The sequence below is a fragment of the Sus scrofa genome, chromosome 1, assembly GCF_000003025.6.
Source record: "Sus scrofa isolate TJ Tabasco breed Duroc chromosome 1, Sscrofa11.1, whole genome shotgun sequence".
Lineage (NCBI taxonomy): Eukaryota > Metazoa > Chordata > Mammalia > Artiodactyla > Suidae > Sus > Sus scrofa.
Window position 1 is genome coordinate 57,340,590 of NC_010443.5, and position 24,446 is coordinate 57,365,035.

Here is a 24,446-nt window from a genome sequence, read left to right on the forward strand (position 1 = left end):
TTGAGTCACAGCTCTTAAGACACAAAACCGTATTATATCTCAAAGTCAAATATGTACTCATTGGCCAGATATATTCGTCGGAATATAAGAGCTGCCAATGCCAAAGTTAAGATGACAATCAATACAGCGGATCCGCCATGATCAGTGTGGTTGTCTCTTGGCTGCTGGCCCTGGATGACATCTGGTGACGGAGACGACCTTCTTTGACTCTGCTGCTGGGCCCGGCGCTGTCGAGGACTCAGGGAGGTATTCTTAGCTGCAGGTTGGGCAGGTTGTTCAGGGGATGCTGCTGAGGGGTTCTGGACTCCATACTATAAAATGTTAAGAAATTCTGTTTGAAATTGGCAAAGAAAACGTGTATACATGCAGGCTATCTATTCAACAGTACACAGAATTTCAGAGCACTAAATAAGACCAAAGGCAAAACTATCAAGAATTCTCTGAGTGCTGAGATTAATAACCTATCCTCTTGAAAAAGCCAGCAACACAACTTATTCTGAGTGCTCACCAGGTGGAGAAGGAATTCACCAGCAACAAGTAAGACAGGGACGGAGTTCACCCACACTCTCCATAGACGGCTTTCTACAACTCGAACAGTACCTGCTAGGCTTCTGGGTACCTCACTTCTTTCAGGAGAGTCAAGGAAGGAAGCAATTTGATTTCTATTTCCCATGTAAAAATTAGCCATTCTCAACGTTAAAAAGGGCAATTCTCAACAATTCTTCCTCCAATGTTATCTTACTACATCAACAATCATAGAGAATAGGAAATAATTTGAAACCATAATAATGTTTTTCACAATCACATTGTTATAAAAATTAGATGTGGTTGTCAAGCCAGGCTCACAATTCCTATCACCTGAATTGAAAACACGTCTAGAACCATTTACTGTGTGTTTGAACTGTGTTACTTTATGAATATAAAGTATGATCTATGGTCTAAAGTACCTTGAATATGTGCTGAAAAAAAAATGTGGAGGCGCTTATGGGCGACTCAGTGTATCCTCTACCTTGGCACACTGGTTACCCCCTAAGGTGCTGGATATCAACTGCTTTCTACCCTTTCAATGAACACTTGGTCAAAGCCTAACTACAATGTAGTACCAAGTGATTCAAAGTCATAAATGTTTATAGTCAAGAAAGCTCTACAAAATATGAATTCTATTTTATTTATATACATATAGACACCTTAATGCTACCTCTAATAACCCAATAGCCTTTCTTGTATTGAAAACAATTTTATACTGAATAGTGCCAAAACACTTTCAAACTAAAAATGTATATCCTTTCAAAGAAAAAAAAAGAATGCGTATTTTATTCAGAATAAACGGCTGCACCTGTCACATATAGAAGTTCCCAGGCTAGGGGTCGAGTCAGAACTACAGTCACAACAACCAAGGATCCAAGCTGCATCTGCAACCTACGCCATACCTTATGGCAATGCCGGATCCTTAACCCACTGATCAGGACCAGGGACTGAACTCACATCCTCACAGACACTGTCAGGTTCTTAACCCACTGAGACACACACAACAGGAACTCCCAGAATAACCTTTTTTTTTTTTTTTTTTAAAGGGCTGCACCCAAGGCATGTGGAAGTTCCCAGGCTAGGAGTCAAATCAGTTTCACCCGCCAGCCTAAGCCACAGCAACAGCAACACGGATCCAAGCTACGTCTCTGACCTATACCACAGCTCACAGCAATGATGGATCCTTAATCCACTGATTAGGGTCAGGGATCAAACCCACATCCTCCTGGATACCAGTCAGGTTCCTGACCACTGAGCCACAACAAGAAGTCCCAGAATAACTTTTTAAACTGAGTAAATAAGATTTTAGGGAATTCCTGTTGTGGCTCAGTGGTCAGGAACCTGACCAGTATCCATGAGGATGTGGGTTCAATCCCTGACCTAGCTCAATGGGTTAAGGATCTGGTGTTGCTATGGCTATGGTGTAGGCTGGCAGCTGCAGCTCTAAAATGTCACCTAAAGTCACCGTTTTAAGGGACTGTTGTCCTAAATATATTAATCATACTAACATAGGTCGGAAAAGCAGTTCTAAATAGTTATGACTTTTTTAAACTTAAATTTAGGATCTTCAAAGGGATATACTGATTGCAGTATTTCTAACGACTAGCATTTATACACCATTGTGTGTCCTAAGCACTTTATATCATTTTTTGTTGTAGTCTTCACAACTACTGAACTAGATGTTCCTTGTACAGTGAGGAGTCTTAGGTTAAATAACTTGCTTAGGATCACACATCTACAAGGTGGCGAAGTCAGCCTGGTAATGATAAGGTTCCCTGTTTTAGTCAGGTGTAAGATCAGGATAGTGTTCTCCCCTCAAACCGATGGAAAAAACAACATGTATAAAAGAAAAGCTTTAAGATGCATCAATCTCTTGTTCTAGTTTCTGGGTTGACAATACCTTCTTTTTTAATTTTCCTGAAGAACCCATTTCCCTATAAGCCTTGTGTACTTTTGCTCTAGCAGACACTTTTGTCTTCTTGGCTGAGCAGTTGGAAGAATGGGAGATTTCAAGTGTAATGTAGCTGCTGCCTTGGCTACTGTAACTCCATTCAACTCCATAAGTATTAAATCGCAACGTGGCACGGTGTATTTTATACGTGTTTTTTTTTCCATCAGTTTGGACCCAAAGGAAACTGAATTATCTGGAGTTGAAGGACTAATTGGACTACATTTTGGTAGTTCAGATTGAACTGCAAATGGGGATTGAGTTGGCCCTAGTATTTTCAAAATGCTATATGTAAGTTTGGTGCTTAATCAATGCTTAATCTTTGCCATTTGCCAAAACTTGTCCAAATAAACATATTACAGATTGAAGACTTAGTCATAATAGTTTCTATTCCCCTCATTAAGATGAAGTGACCATTTCTGGGCACATAAAATATATGACATTTGTACTTAATTTAATTTAAATACATATTAAAAAATCACAGGCACAGATAAGTCTTTGTAATACATATAATTTTTTAAAAAATAATCTAGAATAACCAGCATCTGTGGGGGAGATTTGTGTTTGAAAAAAAAAATTTTTTTTCAAAATAAAATTGCTTATGCAGAACCTCAATTCTTCAGAAGAAAAAAATCTGATAGGCGTTCCTGCTGTGGCTCAACATAATTATGGCAGTGTCTTGGGAGAGCTGGGATGTAGGTTCGATCCCCGGCCTGGCACAGTAGGTTAAAGATCCAGCATTGCCACAGCTGTGGCTTGGGTAGCAACTGTGGCTCGGATCTGGTCCCTGGCCCAGGAACTCCACATGCCCCAAGGCAGCCAAAAAATAAAAATAAAATAAAAATTAAAAAATCTGATACACTGAAAGAACATAAATCAACCATCAATATTTATCCCCACTTCTATATAACTAAAAACTCTGCATCAAAAAGCAACAGATGGCCCAATGTTATCTGCTGTATTTAGACTTTGGGCAATCTCTCACCCCCTCAAGGCTAAAAAAAAAATGGCTTATCTAGGATTTGAATGTACAAAATCTCAGCAAATTTATATTTCACTTGCATGTAAAGCCAAACCCAGGTTTCAATTACCTCCATTGAAATAAAATAATATAATCACACTTGGAGATAATTTGTATTAACTTGAACTTGTATTCAATTCATTGCTTGTCAGTGTTTTAACCAGAATTGTTATCAGTTAATTACTTATCTCAATGAAAAAGAATTTTGTTTTAATGTACTTGAAAATCAAAATGGGTGCTGGTCATTTTTTCAGGTATAGAAATATCAAATGATTGTGTGGAATATCAGGAACTAATATAGCACTAATATAGGTAAATTACACTTCAAAAAACAAACTCATAGGAAAAAAAGTCAGGTTTGTGGTTACCAGAGGTGGGTAAAGGAAGGGGATCTGGATAAAGGTAGTCAAAAGGTACAAGCTTCCAGTTATAAGATAAATTAGTACTAGAGATGTAAGGTACAATATGATTAATATAATTAACACTGCTATTTATTACAGAAGAAAGTTAAGAGAGTAAATCCCTAGGAGTTCTTATCACAAGGAAGAAATATTTTTTCTTTTTTTTTCTTTTGTCTTTTCTAGGGCCACACTTGTAGCATGGAAATACTTTTTCTTTTTTCATTTATTTTGTATCTATGAGATACTAGATGTTCAGTAATTATGGTCTCATTTTATGATGTACGTAAGTCCAATCATTATGCCATACACCTTAAACTTATACAGTGCTGTCAATTATACTGAAAACTAGAAGAAAAAATGAGAAAAAAATCAACATGTAAAAAAGTACCGTAATAGGAAAACAACTATTTATGTATCAATTTACTAACTTTCTTGATTTCTTTACCTAGTATTCCTAGTTTTTTTGTTGTTTTTTGGTTTTTGCTTTTTAGGGCCTCACCTGCAGCATACGGAAGTTCCCAGGCTAGGGATAGAACTGGAGCTACAGCTGCCAGCCTACACCACAGCCACAGCAACACCAGGTCCAAGTTGCATCTGCAACCCACAGCTCATGGCAATACTGGCAATACCCACTGAATTTTTAGCTTGGATTTGACCCCTAGTCTGAGAACGTCCATATACCAGGGACTGAATCTGCATCCTCATGGATACTAGTCAGGTTCGTTACTGCTGAGCCACAACAAGAATTCCCTAGTATTTTTTAAAAGTGCCAATCCTCAGATTCATTTATTCAACCAATAAATTCGTATTGACCATCTACTATATACAAAGCACTATGCCAGGCACTGGAGATACAGTGCAGTAGTAAGAGAGCCCTGTTCCTCAAGGAACTTACATTTTGGTAAGTGAAATAGATAATACACAACTAATTATAAAATAAATTACAACTGGAATAAGTATTACTGGAATATGCAACAGGGAATCTGACACAAATTTTAAAAAGACTAAAGAAGGGAATTCCCGTCGTGGCTCAGTGGTAATGAACCTAACTAGTATCCACTAGGATGTGGGTTCAACCCCTGGCCTTGCTCAGTGGGTTAAACCATCCGGTGTTGCCTCAAGCTGTGGTGTTGGTCACAGAGGAGGCTCAGATCTGGCATTGCCCTGGCTGTGGCATAGCCTGGCAGCTATAGCTTGGATTTGACCCCTAGTCTGAGAACGTCCATATACCGCACGTGCGGCCCTACAAAAAAAAATAAATAAATAAAGACATAAAATAGACTAAAGACAGATTTAAATACATCACAAATATTAGGAGACTAACCTTACGGGTGATAAAATAACACTACCCTCCACCTCTTTGTGATAGGGTGATTCTATTTTCAAAAAACTATTTATGATATAAAAAACAATTAGAACTCTAAGGGTGAAAAGCAATCTGAATTTTTAAAAATATTTCAAGCTAAAACATACACTGACTAAAATTAGTTCACTATATCCCTCTGTAATTCATACAACTACATGGGGAACACATAAAAATGACTGACCTCTTAGCATACACTTTTTAGTATATCTCCATCTCCAGTCCCCTAAGAGCTTCCTTTGGAGCACTTTCTCCCTTGCTTTCTCCAACCCTCTTCTTTCCGCCCATCTCACTCTCTGAATGGGAGAGGACCACTCAGGACTGCTTGGACCCATTTTATGATAAGTTATTTCTGTAGAAGTCAAATCTGTATTTGCCCAGCTTCTATTTCAACCTTCCTTACCCTTTAAAATCCTCTATAAACTGGAAGGGGTGGGCAGGGAGAGATGTGGCTATTCAACCAAACAATCTGGTACCAAAAAAGACAGTTCGTCTCATATATAGAAAGTCAATGGTTTCCCCCATAATCCTAATTATTTAGCAACAATCCAGTCACATTCTCCTAATCTGTCTCTGTAATGACCAAGGTCCATTACCACCAATGTTCAGGTAATAGGTCTGGGCATAATTAGTAAGACCCACAGCATCCATGTAACCTTTCATTCAGAAATTAGACACTTACTATGTGAAAGGTAGCACTGTCCAACAGAACTTTCTGAGATAATGACAGTGTTCTGTACCTATGCTGTCCCATATGGTAGCTACTAGCCTCATGTGCCTATGGATTATGTGAAATGTGGCCATGGTAACTAAGAAACTGAATTTTTAGTTTAGTTTAATTCTGAATAACATAAATTCGGATCACCACATGTGGCTAGTGGCTACTGTACTGGACAGAGATAAGTCTAAAGCAAATCTTTTGACTCCAGGCCTTTAAGCCAGTACCTTAATGCAGCTTACCAAACCTGCCAAAGATAAGTGCTTATTTAGAAAGTGGCTAACATACGTGTATTTAGTTTTATTCAGAGTCTTGCACTATATTGAAACTAACTTTTCAGAGAAGACATAGAATTCTGAAAGGACAATAGGACCTAAAATTTTTTAGTCCAGCTTCATTTGACAAAAAGAAGGCTCAGAAAATATGAATAGTTTGCCTTAGATACTATAATGCACTACAGGGAGTGCTGGGCTAGAATCCAACTGTTAGGAGAACCAAAATAGTCAGATTTTTTTTATTCTTTAAAAAAAATTTTTTTAATTTCAAATATTTTGTCTAGAGGTCTCTTCTCCCTACTGCAAATAATGACAATGGTATAGATATAGATATAGATGTAAAGATAAGCACCATACCGATGTACTTGCTGTAGCACCCTGGAATGTTGTAGGTATATCATCCTGTAAATCATGCAGTGAAAAAGAGTGATTTAAGTCCGACTCGGTAATAGTCTTTCCGGATGAATTGACTTCAGCCTATAAAGAAAAAAGATCGACCCAAGAGCAGTGTCACAAGAGGAGATGTACAGAATAACCTATGACCTACTAAATTCTCTCTTGGATTTATTTTAATTGCTACCTTAATATCAACTATTAATCAGTTAAGCTCTGAGCATTCGTGTCCAACACTGTGCTACGTATTTTAGGAAGAGGAGTAGGCAATACCTATTTTCAAGGAGCTGTTACTTGGTGAGGGACAAAACTAACACTCATGGTTCACAACCCACTCCAAAAAACTCTGAAAACTAAAGTTTTTTTGTAATTTTCAGGCAAGGTCTGACATGTGAGGCTATTAACAGTCCTTACTGCACATAAGTGTAAATATTTCCAGGTTTCTATGAGGGTTTTTTTGTTTGTTTGTTTTTTTCTGTCTTTTTGCCTTTTCTGGGGCCTCTCCCACAGTATATGGAGGTTCCCAGGCTAAGGGTCTAATTGGAGCTATAGCTGACGGCCTACACCACAACCACAGCAACGTGGAATCCGAGCCGCGTCCGTGACCTATACTACAGCTCACCACAGCGCTGGATCCTTAACCCACTGAGCAAGGCCAGGGACAGAACCCCAAACCTCATGGTTCCTAGTCGGATTCATTAACCACTGAGCCACGACGGGAACTCCTATGAGATATTAATAGATTTGATTATAAGGTACTGCAACAGATCCCACTCTGGGTTAGTACAGGTTTAATATTTTCTAAAATCTGAAATTCTGATGTACAAAAGACATCTGGCCCTAAGATATTCAGAGAAGTAATGAGGATTTGAGGAATCCTCAGAAGGAAGAAAATACCCAACATATATTAAGTACCTCCTCTCTCAGGCACCACAATAAAATAGAAGGAAAAAATTCTCCCAAGAACTGGACAGAGAAGGATATAAAGGACATAGAAAAGTGGAGAAAGGAGAGAAGGTAGCATGATGCTTAATGCAAGTTGACTTTTTTTTATGGATCTAATTAAATTCCAGAAGTAATCATTTGTTCAGCTAAACAATATGCATAACAAAAGGATATGAGAAATACGTCAAAATCTTTTTTTTTCTCTCTTTTTTAAGGGTTGCACCTATGGTATATGGAGGTTCCCAGGCTAGGGATCAAATCAGAGCTGCAGCTGTTGGCTCACACCACAGCCACAGCAACGCCAGATCTAAGCTGCGTCTGCAACCTATATCACAGTTCATGGCAACAACAGATCCTTAACCCACTGAGCAGAGCCAGGGATCGAGCCCGCATCCTCATGGACACAAGTCAGGTTCCTTACTGCTGAGCCACAATGGAACACTAAGTCAAAATATTAATAGCAGCTATTTCTTGGGGATGGGATTATCTTCTTCTTATTTGTTTATCTATATTTTCTATAATAATAGTTAAAACTTATTAAGCACCAAAGATACTTCTAAATGCATTCATTTAAGTGAACATTAACTTAATCCTCATAAGAATCCTATAAGTGCTATTATTATTTACAGATGAGAAAACGGTACAATATAAGTAATATGTCTGATGTCCTACTATTACTAATAAGCACCAAAGCTGAGATTTGAACCCTGGCATTGTATACCAAAATCCAAGCTTTTAACCATTACTATGCTATCTATCTACAATGTTTCTGTGAAAATGTATTACCGGTTTTGTAATAAGAAAAACTATTTGTAAAATCTTTGTGCAACAGGAGTTCCTGTCGTGGCTCGGTGGTTAACAAACCTGACTAGTACCCATGAGGACGCGAGTTCTATCCCTGGCCTCACCCAGTGGGTTAAGAATCTGACGTTGCTATGAGCTGTGGGGTAGGCTGGCAGCTACAGCTCTGATTCAACCCTAGCGCAGGAACCTCCATATGCTGCAGGTGGAGGTTGAAAAAAAAAAAAAAAAAATTCTGTGTGCAACAGGACTATATTGTTTTACTTTCTATGCAGAGCTGGCAGTAAGCAAAAGAGATACATAATTAGAATTTATTTACAAATCTACAGTACCTTAAAACTGATTTGTCTAGCCAGTTCCTTGGCTTCTTCATCAGCCTGGCTTGAATCACTTCCAGATTTTAAAGGTAATAGGACATCCTTCATGGCAAAGCCACATCCCTCACAGCAAAAATCCTGTGATCTGGTAGGGAATAATTTTTTTTTTGATGGTTATAAATCAAATACTTAAAAGTTAATTCAAGACACTCAAACATTGAATGATTCAAAGAACACTGGACAACTCCATATCACATTCATCTACACGTAAATTAGGCAATTTTGGTAATAACTGCCAAACAAATACAAAAGTTAGGTTGACTTTTTTAAAATCATGGTAATGATATCTCAATTTTTTAAATCTAAAATTAAAAAAAACCCAGAGCTTAGATTTCATTTTTTCCCAATATACTATCTAAAGAAAAATAAGCTTTAGATCTACAAGACAAACATATAAACTAACTACACTGTACTCAAGAATAACACATCACAAGCCTACATTAAGTCTATGAAAAAAGTCCATTATAAAGCTCAAACCATCTTCAGCAGAAACAAATATAAAACAGAAAGAAGTCAATTTAAAACAGCATTTACATCTAGGGGAAAAAAACTCATAAATCCTTATCTAAATAGGACAACTTGAAAGATAGGGAACTCATCGAAAATCCAGACTGAAATTTATCATTAATTACAATAAGTAGAAGCTCAATCAATCTAGGCTATTTCCTAAAATTTATCATCAATTATAATACGTGGAAGCTCAAATCAATCTAGGCTATTTCCTAAGATTGATTTTTTTCTACTTTCCTTTTTTCCTTTGTATGACTAGAAGTAAATACATATAATGTAGAAATATATGTTGTTACATTGATAAACTTTTTAAAAAACTATTTTGTCATATTTCTAGTTCAGCATAATAGAAGCCTTAGATGTTGAAGAATGTAAACTTATAAGTTCACATAAACAACATATAAATGTAAATATTGTATTAATTTAGTATTCATTGATGAATATTTTTGTTTCACCAGAAGCAGCACTGCTATCCATATCCTTCTAAGAATCAGTTTTATCCAAATTATTTGCCTTAAAATGTGTTCACTTTTAACTGAGAAATCAGATGAAACTTAAAGGAGAAAGTTTATTCTTAATATACTAGTCCATTCACAAGAGTAGTACACTATCATGGCTGAATGTAAAATCATGTCCTTAGAAAGCCTCTATCATAGACTAAGAACCTAAAATATATACAGAGAGATGTCTAAACAAAAAAAAAAGGGTTTTTTTGTCTTCTTTTTTTCAACCAGGACATGAAATGAACTGGATAAAAGTATCAAGATAGAAAAAGTCAACATAGGAAAATCAAATAAAAACAAACACTACATACTCAAAGTACATATTACAGTTTGTGAATAGTAGCTGCCAGTAAGGTACTAGCCCTGAACTTGGGAATAAGGTTTAAAAGGAAAATCTGACAAAACAGGGAATCTATCAAATCGTCCAGACACTAAAATCTACCTGATTTAACAAATAGATTAAATCTACGGAGGGCCAATTTTGGGCTGTGTAGGGTAAAATATACTATAATTAACATAATATGTCTGAAGAGTGGTAGGCAGCAAAGTCCAAAACAGGACAATGATCAAAATCAATAATTAGTCTCAGCACTATGCAAAGAAGAGGCTACTTTGGATCCAATGACTAATCTGAGTTATACAGACAGAATGCACCTGAAGAAACCAAGGTGGCAACATTACTGGGAAACTGTAACTTGATAAAGAAAATATCTGCTTTACTCCAGATCATTTATTAAGCACTTGCTATGAGGCAGATGCTACAAATACAAAGACGATAAAGTGGATTCCCTCCCTGCCGTCAAGGAGTTTTAAAAACTTGTGTGGAGCATATGTATATATGTACACTCTCTTACATCTGGAATACTGCCCAAGTGGAGATAAATGACCAACTACTTGTTAAAACTTGGTAGCATGAAATCAATTCTCTAGAGTCTGTCTGGTCGCCCTTGGGAAAATTTATACAACTGAAATTCTAAGAGAGCAAAACTAAGACTCAATCCCAAAGAGCCAAGTTAAGTTACAAAGAGACAGAGCCTATCTCCTAAGAACAGTATTCAGATCTTAACAAAGAATGAAATGCAAAACTTACTTTTTGGCAAGGGCTCTTCTTTCCTCAGGTGTATAATCTAGAGAACCTATGGCTCCCTCTCCTTTTGTTGGCATAAATCCAATGATGGCTAATAATGCTGTTCTTACTGAAATAAAAAGTAAACATCAATCTTAAGTTGCTTTGTAAAAAGAACTGCGTTTACCCTGGAAAGAGAAAAAAAAAAAAAAAAGAAAGAAAGAAAGACTCATAGGGTTTTACTGAAGAGGTACAGGTAGGGGGCTGTATTAAAATGATAAAAAAATCTATACAAGGAAAAGCACTTTTATTATTTATTCAATAATATCAAATTATTTTATTATTTATCCAAAAGAGCTTCAATCTCAAGATAGAGTATTATACTTTATGATTATGGAATGACTAAAGTTATATGAGATTTATATTCACTTTAAATACTTACTACTCCATGAAGGCTGCCAAGTCTCTGGATGATGTCCTGAGATGCTCAAACAGATTTTCTTGCCTACTTCAAATCGTCCATTAGCCTTAGGAATAGATAAAGCATTAAAAAATTATACACGTGTTTAATGTTTTATACTTTATAAGTGTAAATATACTTCACATATAAATAATTTTAAAAAGATAATTGTTAGAGAATTTTAAGAGTGGAACTCCAAGGTGACAGATTTTTGTCTTCTGATAGATACTCCACAAATATTCGTTGGATTCTGGATGAATAATAAAAGCTGTTTTTATAACTTGTTTAGCACTTTTTGAAGCTAAGCTACACAACTGACATCTAAATAACTGACATATAATGACATCTTTGTGCCTAGTACGGTGCTGGGCTCTGGGAAGGATCTAAAAGAGAAGGCTTGCAGAGGCTAGGATAAAACCTAAGGAGTCGGTGTCACTTAACCAGATACTGGTTAGGTAGGCTCTGAGATGGCAGTGATTCTCAGAAGGATGATGCAATTTCACATAGGAATACAGAAGTGAAAAATGAGAAAGAATTTCAGTTTTGTCTTGATAGAAGAGCTACTGATGATGTCCAACAGGCAGGGAGAAATAGAGACATGCTGATGCCAGAAGAAGATAACATATTTTTGGTACCTGACTTCACAGAGGCGATCACTAAAACCTTTTCACAGCAACAAGGGAGAAGAGCTATAGTCTGAACTCATAGAATATCCATACTTAGAGGAGGGGGAAGGAAGAAGAAACAAGAAGTTAGAATACAAGTTCCACGTGGGCAGAGACTTTGACTTACTCTCAGCTACACCCACGGGGTGCATGACATGTTTAATAAATATTTGTTGAATGAAAGCTGGAGAAGACTTTTCAAAAGAGAGGAAGTGAACCAGAAAGTGCAAACAGTGAAAATCAGCATATATGACCATTCCGTTGGTGAACAGCTGCTGCCCCAACTACTCCCACCGGTTCCCCTGTGCACCAGCCCTCCCTTCAGACCACTTGGCCCTCCCCATGATCTAGCAGCTAAAAGAAGAGACACAGTAGGGCCCTTCTAGGGCCTCCTGCTCCGGCCCTACTGCCAGCATTAATAATTCTCAGCATTCCCCATATTTGTTAAGCAGCTTCTATATGCCAGGAACTTCTATATGCCAGTGTGATTCTATTTACCATAAACATTTTTTTTGACAAATGAGAAAACTACATTTCAAAGAGATTATGTAATCTGCTGGTGGTGTAATGGAAATGGCACCGGCCAGAATCCAGGTCTGCGTGCTCTAAAACGAATGCTCTTTCCACTACACCAAACACTATAGGTTAAAGCAAAGTTAATTTGGTAGTGATGAATATCTTTTCTTTCACCATTTGCTATCCCATGTGTATCAGACGTTTAACTTAAATGGAATAGTGTGAAGACAGAAGAGGTGGCGGGATTTCTCAAACTGGTCTCTGAGATTGGCGTAGTAAGCATGTTTCAAAAGAGTGCCACAGGAGTTCCTGTCATGGCTCAGTGGTAATGAACCCAACTAGTATCCATGAGGACACAAGTTCAATCCCCGGCCTCGCTCATTGAGTTGAGGATCTGGCGTTGCTGTGGCTGTGGTATAGGCTGGCAGCTATAGCTCCAATTCAACCTCTAGCCTGGGAACCTCCATATGCCCTGGGGGCAGCCCTAAAAAGACAAAAAAAAAGAAAAAAGAGTGCTACATGTGGGAACCAGAACCAGAATACCACAGGCTAAACTAGAGTAAGGATGTCTTAAAGGTTATCAAAGAGAAAAATATTTCAACAACCTCAAATGGTAGCAAAGAGATGTAAAAGATTTTTGAGTTTTGCTTGCTTCTTTCAAGGGTAGCGGATAGTTAAACACACAAATGAAAAGAAATGAAGGAATGAAAGCTTAACCATTAAGAGAAGGATTTACAAATGGAACAACCTCCCAGAAAAGATGAGAAAACTGGATCAACAGCTTTCCTTCACATGGAGATAAAACATGTGAAGATATAAATTCTAGGATATAAATAGTAATAGCATAGCTAACATTTATTGAGGATTCCATGTCAGTTATTAAAAGAGCTATACATAAAGATGAAGAGCAAAGCCTAAGAAAGGTGAGAAGCGGAAGGAGATAACGTGATAAAGAGGAACAACGACAGTAACCACCCTTTATTGAGGACTTACCACGTATCAGACATTGGCCTAGCACTTGGCAAAAATTTATTTCATCCTAACCACACTATGGCAATTGGCATATTAGTACTTCTCAGATGCTCTGACTTCCCAGAATTTTTTTTCCCCCAGAAAAAAACATAGTCCAAGGTCTGGTTTCCAAAAGCAAAATTATAATAATGGTCCATTTTATTTCTTAATGAAAATGAGTATGCAGACTACACTTTACAACCACCATGAAGAGTTACTTCAGAAGCATTTCAAAAAGCTAAGAACTCTTACCGTTAGGAGAATAATGCTTGGTGGTTTCATGGGATACTCTGGTGGCAGCACTATTCGTCCATGATAGACTCCTCCATCAAAATCAGAATCTGGGGGCCCTCTAACTGTGAAATGCCATTCAAAAAGGTTATCCTGAACAAAAATAACCAGCAAGGAATCAGTTAACATTTAAAAAGTCGGACTGTTTTTTATCAGTGAGTATTAGAAATATTAGTAGGTAAGAAAAATTAATATTTTATATTATTGCTAGGACATTATCTAATGCACAAATAAATGTCAAGTATAAAAATTATAAATAAAAGCTATTTAATCTAGCTTTCATATCCCATAAGAGCTGAAATCTCTTTCTTTTTTTTTTTTGGTCACACCTGCAGCATGTGGAAGTTCCTGGCCCAAGGACCCAAGGCTCAAACCTACAAAACAGCAGTGACCCAAGCCACAGCAGTGACAATGCCAATCCTTAACCCACTGAGCTGCCAGGGAACTCCAAGCTGAAATATTTTTTTTTTTTTTTTTTTTTTTTGTCTTTTTGCCATTTCTTGGGCTGCTCCCGCAGCATATGGAGGTACCCAGGCTAGGGGTCTAATCAGAGCTGTAGCTGCTGGCCTGCACCAGAGTCACAGCAACGCGGGATCTGAGCCGCATCTGCAACCTACACCACAGCTCACGGCAACGCTGGATCGTTAACCCACTGAGCAAGGGCAGGGATCGAACCTACAACCGCATGGTTCTCAGTCGGATTCATGAACCACTATGCCACGACGGGAACTCCTATTTTTTTTTTTTTTTTTGAAATCTTTTTTAACAAATGCATTTAAAAACATCTGAGGAATTCCCATTGTGGCTCAGCAGGTTAAGAACCTAACTAGTATCCATGAGGATGCAAGTTTGATCTGTGGCCTTGCTTAGTGGGTTAAGGATCTGGTGCTGCTGTGAGCTGTGGTGTAAGTTGCAGATGTGGCTCAGGTCCCAAGTTGCTGTGGCATAGGTGGCAGCTGAAGCTCTGATTCAACCCCTAGCCCAGGAACTTCCACATGCCCCAGGTGTGGCCCTAAAAAGACAAAAAAATAAAATTTTTTAATCTTAACATTGTTATATATTTATAATTATAGATTCACATATTTCATTATATTAGCTCCATTAATTTTCTTCAAAAAATCTCTCTGGGAGCCCTGAAGTTTTAATGTAGACTAAGTGCTTTCTTGACCATTCCAAAATTCTTCACTTGAGTGTCTTCTGGGTTTACTAGAATCTCAATCTTCCTCTGTGGGGTTTTTTTTTTGTTTTTTTTTTTTTCTTTGTTTTTTTTGTTTGGTTTTTTGGTTTTTACATTATTTTGTTGTGGTTTATTGTCAAAAATCTTGCTTTGAAAGGAATACCAGGAAGAAAATAGATTTAGTTAAACTGGAAATTTATACTTGCATTCCAGTTAGTGATAGCTATTATTTATATAATCAAATAATCTATTATAAATTTAAATTATTTTAACAAACATTTATTTATTTATTTATTTGGGCCACACCTGAGGCATATGGAAGTTCCCAGGCTAGGGGTCGAACTGGAGCTGCAGCTGCTGGCCACAGCCACAGCAACACAAGATCTGAGCCACAGTTCAATGCAATACCAGACCCTTAACCCACTAAGCAAGGCCAGGGATCGAACCCACATCTCATGGATACTAGTCAGGTTTGTTACCACTGAGCCATGACAGGAACTCCCCAAACTTTTAAAAATTATCCCTCATAGATGCCTAAAAGCTTATTAATAAGTGGTCAGTAATATTAACACACATGCTATTACCATCATCTTCCAATTATTATGCACTTACAGTTTGCAAAATATTGGCACATACATTATTACATTTTATTATCGCTATTACCATGAAAACCACACTGGGCACATTTAAATAACCTCCTTTCACAGATGAGAAGACTGAAGAGAGGCAGAGACGTTTGCACAAAAAGCCCTATCTACAGACACCCCTCAAGGGGCTAAATCTTCCAAATTGTAGAGTCCAGTGTTCTTTCTCCCTCATCCTCAAGCTCTAAAATTAACTCAGTATATGAGGCCATTTTATAGAGATCAGAAATCTACTTCTTCTAAAATGTCTAATTTTGAATGGCTAACAGAAATACTCAGTGTACACCTGAAATTAACACAACACTGTAAATTAACTATACTTCATAAAGTATGAAATTAAAAAAAAGAGGAAAGAAATACTCAAGAGATATAGGAGTAAAATATATCAATAAATCATATCAAACACATCTGAAATGACTAAAAACAGTGAGAAAACAATTTTAAGGAACTTGTTTAAATATTAAAGTATTAAAATCCATATGTTGAAGACAGAGATAGAAACTAACCTCTAAAGGCTGTGCATGGTAATGATCTGTTGGATCTTTCAATTCTGCTGCTTCTTTCATTAAACGCTTAACAGCTAGAATAAAATTCATAAGGTAAAGACATTTAAAATATACTTTTCAAGTGATTAGCACAGTTTAACAAACCTAATGAAAAAGTTCCCACTTCAACAAAAAATGTGTAGAGGACTAGCTCAGCTGGGCATATGATTTAATTATGGGATAATCGTAATAAGAGTGGGAAATGACAGCTAGGCATTAGAAGAGTTATATATTAACTTAAATATATAGCGAAGTCTCATGATGACACTACTTTTATTTAGTAAGTACATATATGTATTTCATATATTGTATCACTCAAATATTAATTCCTGTAAACTTCAAAACAACTCTGAGTTAGGTGCTATTTTTATCCCCACTTTCCAGATGAAGAAACTGAGACATGGAGAGACTTGAGAACATGTTCAAGGTGACACAGCTAGCTGGTAGAGGACAGAGCTAGGATTCCAACACAGGCAGTCCAACTCCACCCTGTTAAAATATCTGTATTAACAAAAATGTGCCCTATGGAACATGTTCATGAACAGTAAACCTCTTACATCCTCAAACTCTTAGGACCTTCTATTCACTGTCTTGCATTAACACAATGGCACTGTCCTGCCTACAGGGGTCCCTGAATCTCCACAGTCCTAACTGAATTCCTTTGGAAATGATTCTTCAGCTTAATTAAAACCTCCAACCCACTCAACCCACAACTTTCTTCACCCCCACCTATACCTATATTCACTTCCCTCTTTATCCACACTCTTGGCTTTTAAAAATTCCTCTTTCATACTCCCCTAATAAAATTCAATTCCAGCTGACCCAACCCAAGCATCTTCTTATATGGAGTCTATACCCAAACAGCTGAGCATTATTGAAGGGGGTTTAAAAAGTCAGAGACAGGCACACTGATGCCATTATAGGTATTATCAACAACCTCTACAGGGACACAATGCCACCCGATGTTCCTATATTTCTCTAGTAAGCCCTTACCCAACCCCCTCCAACTAGCGCCCAAGACTATTTCATACCTGTTTTCTCACTTCTCATCTCCCTCTCTTCCACCTCTTTCAGTTAATGGCACAGAGTTTTATTCCCATGATAAATGAATGTTAGCAGCCTAAGAGTCTACAATCTTACATGTATCTGTACCCTCTTCATTGTTTTGCAAAGGTCAATCCTTTGATTCCAGCCTCACACCCTCAAGCTTCAGCTGCTAAAAAGTTCAGGATACTAGTGTAGGATACAGGCTAGCAAAGCCAGGGAAATGCCAGGCAGCCAAGGCTCTCCAAAACTCTGCTGGAGAACCAACTGCCAAAGCTCAATAGGCTCTGAGGGAGGAATGCACCAGGTGGGCACCTAATCGGAGAGCAGACAGAAGAGAAAAGGGGTCAGGTACTGACATCCAAAAAAAAGGCAGTATAGGAATTACCCAGGTAGATACAAGCAGAGGAAACAATAACAGTAAAATGTGCGAAGGGGACAGGTTAACTGAGAAGCAGCTCTCACACGCATACAACCAAATAGGTTGGTAATGTATCAAGATTTTTGCATAAAATTTTATTTTAATCAAGGGTTCCTAAGCTGGAAAAAAGTTAAGTCACTATCCTATTCCATAACTATAAATATTCTTTTCCATCTCCTAATCTAAACTAAGCCTATAGGCAGAGAATTTGTTCATACGATCAGCAAATATTTATTAAGATCATACTAGATGTTATAGCTACAACCAAAATAAAATATAGTTTCTGTTATCAAGGAGCTCATAGCTTGGGAGGAGTCAATACAAAACAGCATGATAAATATTAGAAACATGGACATAATGAGACACAATCTTTCCCCAAGTTCTAGACACTAGGCTCTGTTCAATTCTTTGAACACTACTTTTTCTCTACTTCAGACGGTCTGTCCTATATACCAGTTCCTCCGCTGCAATGCTACTCCTCCCCCCAACCCCCACCTCATCATCTAGTCTAGCTCCCACCAGGCCTTTAAGAAATTTACTCAGGAACATCTTTCTGACACTTTTCCTTTGTCCACTGAGGGGAGTGACTAGGATTCCCATCTGGACCAATAAAAATCCCTGAGGAGTCCTGGGAGGAGAGTGGAGACCAGGAATGATCTCCAGTTATTTCTAATGGTCAGTTAGGTTTGGAAACCACTGCCCTAGAAACTAGGTTGAGTCCCCTTGCTCTAAGTCCTCATACCACTTTAAAATTTATGTTTCATAAAATTCATCTCGCTTGTAATTAACATCTGTTTTCCTGCTCAACAAATCTATGTCACTGCCGTGTCCTCAGGACTTAGCACATAGTAAGCACACTCAAAATTTTGTGTGTGTGTGTCTTTTTAGGGCCACACCCACAGGCATATGTAGGTTCCCAGGCTACGGACTGAATCAGAGCTGTAGCCACCAGCCTACACCACAGCCACAGCAATACCTAATCCTTAACCCACTGAGCGAGGCCAGGGATCGAACCCGCGTCCTCATGGACACTAGTCGGGTTCATTAACCACTGAACCATGATGGGAACTCCAGCACACTCAAATATTAGTTGACTGAATTTTACTGTCTTCCCCCAACAAAAGTCTTTCCAAGGAAAAGGTAATGGTTCTCAAATTTATTTGATAATAAGATAAAACCCTTTGTTCAAAGAAAAGTTTCAGGAGAACCTCAATATATAAAACAGATAACGGCAGCTCCCACCCCCCAGTGGAAGGGCCTTCAGGCTATTTATCCCCTTCCACCTATTCTAAGGGGCCCACGGATTAAAAAAAAAAAAAAAAAAAAGATTGAAAACCCCTGATTTACAGGAAGGTAAAAATTTCATTCTTTTAAGTTAATGTTATTAGATACAAATAAAATAATGGAAGCAGTTATGAAATTAATTAGTTTAACTTCACTGCTGCAGTCAGCAATCAAAGATGCCAAGGAGACACTTTTTCCTTCATTCCTCATCAGCAGGCTGAATAATGATTAAGCTGAAGAGGTCAGATTTTATGCCATTCCATAACTTTATCACATTTTCTCTGCCTCTTCCTCACTCAGCTCAGTTCAACAGGAGAAAAGAATGCAAACACCCAATGGATATTATGCAAGATGTATGAAAGGGTCGTAATTGCTATAAGAAAGAATGTAAAGGAACAATCATTGACTCAACCACTAAACATGTGGGTTTTATTAGTTCACGAGCCACACAGGCACATGTTATGTGAGAGCCAAAGTACACAGCCAAACAGAAGATTATTCTAGTGTTTTTACAATCTATTTTTTTGCTGAAACAACATACACCATTGAACACCTTGGTGAAAAAGAACGTGGACCCTAGAATTAGAGCTGTATTAACTCTGACATTTTGTAGCTCTAAATCCTCAAACAAGTAAGTCGCTTAACCTATTCTGCCTCAAAGTTTATAGCTGTGAAATGACAGTCAATAGTTTCATCACATAATTCTTTTCTTTTCATCCCTCCCTCTTTTCAAGGTCAGAAATGAACTGGGATTAAGGCTCTCTCAGTGAGTCTTCCTGGTTCAAATCCAGGCCTTTGGCGTATGTAGCTGGCCACACAGCATGGCTCCCTGGCTCCCAAAGAGAAATAGCACAGCTATGAAAGAGTCAAGATTCAAAGCACAGCCTGGAAACTAGAGCCAGAGAGAGCATAGTCTGCCACTCCTGATACTCCATCTCTTACGACCTTAAGGCTCATAAGAAAACCTTCCACTCCAGCCCCTCTTTCACCTCTTCACAAGATTATCAATAAACTCTCTAACCCTGGTAAGATAAGATGTGCCAGGAAAGGTAAGGAGGGTGGAGAGCTCCAAGCTCTAGGTTCCGTGGGTCTCCCATTTGCATTCTGCACATGCCCAGGGAGCTAACTGGACTTTGGAGATAAAGCTCCAGCTAAAGGGATCTTACAGGTCACTGTCTTTCATGCCTCTGTTTCTCTTGGAAAGCAAGTATCTCAATATCATCAATCTCCAAAGCATGGGTAAAATTCAGGAGACAGATTTATTGAGGATGTGAATCCAATGTCATGCTTTCCAACTGCCTCTTCCTGCTCCCATAGTGAAGGCACTTAAGGAAATATTCAAGGACTAATATTTCTGCCCAGGTAGATCCTGCAAAGGTATCCATTCAACATTTAAAGAATATCTGAGTCATGGAAATAGAAGAATGACCGAGACCTGCTTCTTGCCTTCAAAAAGCTTGTAGTGAGAGAAAGACAGGAAAACACAAATACAGACCAAGTATGTACTTGTATAGAGACCACCTTAGTCTGCTTAGGAAAGCCAGGCAAGGTTGAACCTTAAAGTAGCTTGAAGAATCCATAGGAATTTCAAATGGATGAAAGGGAAGGCATTCCAAGCAGAAGCTCCAACAGGGACCAAGGCATGCAGGTGAGAAGAGCTGCTTCATCTGGAGAGGCACTAAGGCAAAATGCATAGATGGTGAAAATGCAAAGGAGCAAAGGCGTGGTAGGGGATGAGGCTGGTGAGGGAGGCAAGCCCTGCACACCAAGCTAAACAGTTTACTTTGAACTTTATCCACAGCTATCAGGAAGCTACTGAGATTTTTTTCAATTTGAGGAGTGATTTAATCAGTTTTTGTTTTGTTTTCATTGATCTGGTAATGATAACAACTGGTGAAATGTGTGTGTGACTGTGTGTCTTGGCACCTGTGCGAAAATGCATGCATTTGTGTGTGTTTCAGGGTAGAGGGAGGAGGAACGGAGTAGACCAAGAGATCATCGATGACTCCCAGGCATTCCTGTCAATCCTCAGGATAAGGAAGGTTACGGTGAGGTGCAAGTTGAGTGGGGAGAGAAAACTGATTAGTTTAGGGCTTGTTTTTTATACCTTGTAGAGTTTTTCTTTTTTTGGTCTGTAAGAAATTTGGGTCAACATGTTAAATCACCATCCTTAAGATCCATGTTATCTACAGCCTGGGAGCTGGGGAAAGGATCTGAATTGGACATTAAAGCTTGAGAATGATTAGTGTTAAGGGCAGTCCACACCTTGGGCATGGAGAGTTAGCTCTTAGCTTTCTAATGATGGTAGAATCTGTGTGCACCAATCTCTTACGCGCTAATCACTTGCTGAATGTGCCCAGAGGCTCCTTGGAAAGAATCCCGCCAGAGGAGGTTCTTTACACATCCACCTCCCCACTTTGTACCTACTACCTTGGCCAGAATAGACCCAAAAAGAGATCAGGGAGCTTTATCTAGAGGCAACTACCAATAGGCTAGTCAAACACTTATGGAGTGGCCCCACACACAGCTCTGCCCACAAGCAAGGACCATTCCAGAAAAATCATAAAAACAACTCCACATCAGAGAGGAAAATGGTTATTATATCATTCACATTGTGCAGTGTTTTTAACCACATCCTTTCACACGTGCATTACCCTGAAAACACAGTAAGACTGCAAATAAAACATAAGAAGGAAGCATTTTCACTTTGCCTCTCAGCACCTTCAATAAGTCCCGTATTTCATCTAATTCACCTTCTCCATGAACTCCAAATGATCTGCGCAGTAACAGAAAAAGGTTAAAAAAAATTCTTTTTTAGAAAAGCAACACTACCTTTGAGGAAATGAAACCCAAAACAGGAAGCAATTTATTACACAGCTAGAAGCATGTCTACCAAAGCTCAGCCAGCTGACAACAGGTCATATAGTCTGGAAATGTACAACATTCTGAAGAACTGTAAATGCTTATCACAATCTCAAGCACGGCAACATCAAAACTGAGCAATGTCCTCTGACAACAATCTTGGGACTCACCAATCCTCCATTCCAAACTGCACTATTACTCACATTTTCATTATTTTCTGGATATTCCCCTAACTAACTCAGCTGTCTTATAGAACTTGGTACATGTGACCAAGCAGCCACCCTACTTTTTTATACCGTATATTTTTATTAAAACCTAGCACATGGAGTTCCCGTCGTGGCGCAGTGGTTAACGAATCCGACTAGGAACCATGAGGTTGCGGGTTCGGTCCCTGCCCTTGCTCAGTGGGTTAACGATCCGGCATTGCCGTGAGCTGTGGTGTAGGTTGCAGACGCGGCTCGGATCCCGAGTTGCTGTGGCTCTGGCGTAGGCCGGTGGCTACAGCTCCGATTCAACCCCTAGCCTGGGAACCTCCATATGCCGCGGGAGCGGCCCAAGAAATAGCAACAACAACAAAAAGACAAAAAAAAAACCTAGCACAATCCTAACAGTTGAATCATTCTAACACCTAACCTTAAAATTAAACTTTTCTTTCCCTCTTTCTCTTTGATCCACCTCTGCCTCTTTTTTCTGGTGTTCTTAAGAGATGGGCTGGGGGCAGGGGTCATGAATTCACAGAAAGTGAATCTATAAATAGCCTTCGCCAGATTTTTAAATGTGTCTATGCCCCGCCCCCAAAAATGTTATGACCTATTCTACAACACTTGGTTACCTAAGAACGTTTCTTAGTCTGACAGCACTCAGGTTAACAAAGCTCTATTCAGCCAGTATTCTCCGGCTTTTCTGGAGGCTTTGCATGTTTTTAAGATATTTTTAAAAAATCAAGGACTCAAAATACTCTTTCCAGGGGCACGCTAATCTTGCTGATTCTTACTAAGCTGCTTCTTTGGAAGGGGAAAAAAGTGAGCAGCAAGAGTTGGTCAAACCATCTCTAATGTTCTAGGATTATCACTTACAACTGAAGTGTAGAGTTTCTCCTCCTAACACATTTATCAAGGTACGGAAAGAATAAATACCATTTTATAGAATCCAAAGATTTGTTCCAAGCCTGTCTTAATCTGAGAGAGCTGGTTACTTTTCGTGCATCTTTATAATACACTAGTAAAGAAGTGGAGGCTGGAATTGTTTGGCTGCTTCCGTGAGTGACACAGGGGCATTAAATACAGGAAAGGAAGTTTTTATGTCTGAATATGGACATATATCATACTCGTCAGGATGGCAAAAATCATGGTTAGCTCTACTAGTTTTCTTAGCTTTTTGGTTAACTGGTTTGGTCCAGAACACTTCCTTCATTCTATTCACCCCAAATCCTGCAAACAGAACATTTAAACTAAATCCTCAAAGGAGAGTGAATCAAACAGCTAATAAAAGTCCGGTGGCGGCGACGAAGAAGGGCTAAAGGCGGTGTCCCGGGCGCAGGTAGGGCAAGAGGCTGTTAACTATTACCCCAGACATCACCTTTACACCTGTTCTCAGCGCCGAACGGATAACCCAGCTCTACGCAACGAAATGGAGGGAAGGGCAGTCGGGGTGCGGCGGGCAGTCCGCAGGTTTCGCAGCCGATGCCCGCCCGATCGCCTGGCTCCGCGGCCTGCACCACCCCGGCAGGCGGCGGCCTCGCGTAGAGCGCGAAACCCGGAGCTGAGCCGCGAGCGGCGGCTGACCGGACGAGACCGCGGCGCGGGGCCCGGGATCCCGGTCACTCCTCCCTCCCGCCCCGTGCGGCGCCGCAACCCGCCCGCAGCTCCGCTCACCTGGGCTCTTCAGGTTGTAGCGAGTCTCCATGGCAGGTCGCTGGCCCGGCTCCGGTCTCCCAGCCTGCCGCCCGCCGCTGCCTCTGCGCGCCGCCGCCGCCGGGGTGTCAGCGCGGCTCCAGCAGACCCGGCCTGGCCGAGGAGCCTCCGCGGATGCCGCCCAGCCCTGGCGGGGACTGCGGCCGGGGTAGGAGGGCGCGGGCGGGGCGCGGGCTCCGCCTCCTCCGCTGCTCCCCCGCCTCCCTGAGGGTCGGGCGGGCGCCAGCGCCGGCCCGGGTGTCGCTGAAGCCGGGCGCGGGCTGGAGGTCAGCCTACTCGCCTGGCCGCGGGCCCACCCCCGCCGCGGCCGCCCGTCCTGCGTCACCCGCCCTCGCCTGGGTTTTGTGAAGTTACCCTGACGTGGCAGTCGCTTCGTGGCAGTCGGTCGCGCGGCCGCTGGTCACTCCGCCGGCCCTGCGAAGCCGGCTCCGGGATCTGCGAGAGCGGGCGGCGCCCAGGTCTTCCTCTCGCCCGGGCCCTCCGGAGGTCGACCTTCCGCCCGGCCCATCCAGGGTCCCCAGGAAGTCGCGGGGCTCAGGCACGGCCGGAAGCGTCCTGGTCCTCCTGGTGGCGGGAGGTGTGGGCCCGGGCCCTGGAGACCCCGTTCAGAGCCGCCCGCGGCTCCCAGGTCCTCTTGCACCCCGCCGAGTGCGTTTTAGATCAGTAGCTGTTTGGAGTGGAAACAGTTAAAGTAGGGAAGGGAAAATCCAGTGATAAGGGATTGAGGAGGGTTTTTAACAATTTTTTTCCCCCAGACAAATGTG

At 40.0% G+C, this 24,446-nt stretch overlaps 1 protein-coding gene across 1 annotated transcript; it reads right to left on the reverse strand.

Annotated features, from left to right (window-relative positions):
• Positions 33-23,674, reverse strand: UBE2J1 (ubiquitin conjugating enzyme E2 J1). Its single transcript, NM_001077219.1, is given in 8 exon segments — positions 33-311; positions 6,612-6,731; positions 8,726-8,855; positions 10,874-10,979; positions 11,292-11,376; positions 13,754-13,885; positions 16,120-16,193; positions 23,644-23,674. Coding segments are annotated over 8 exon segments (957 nt in total).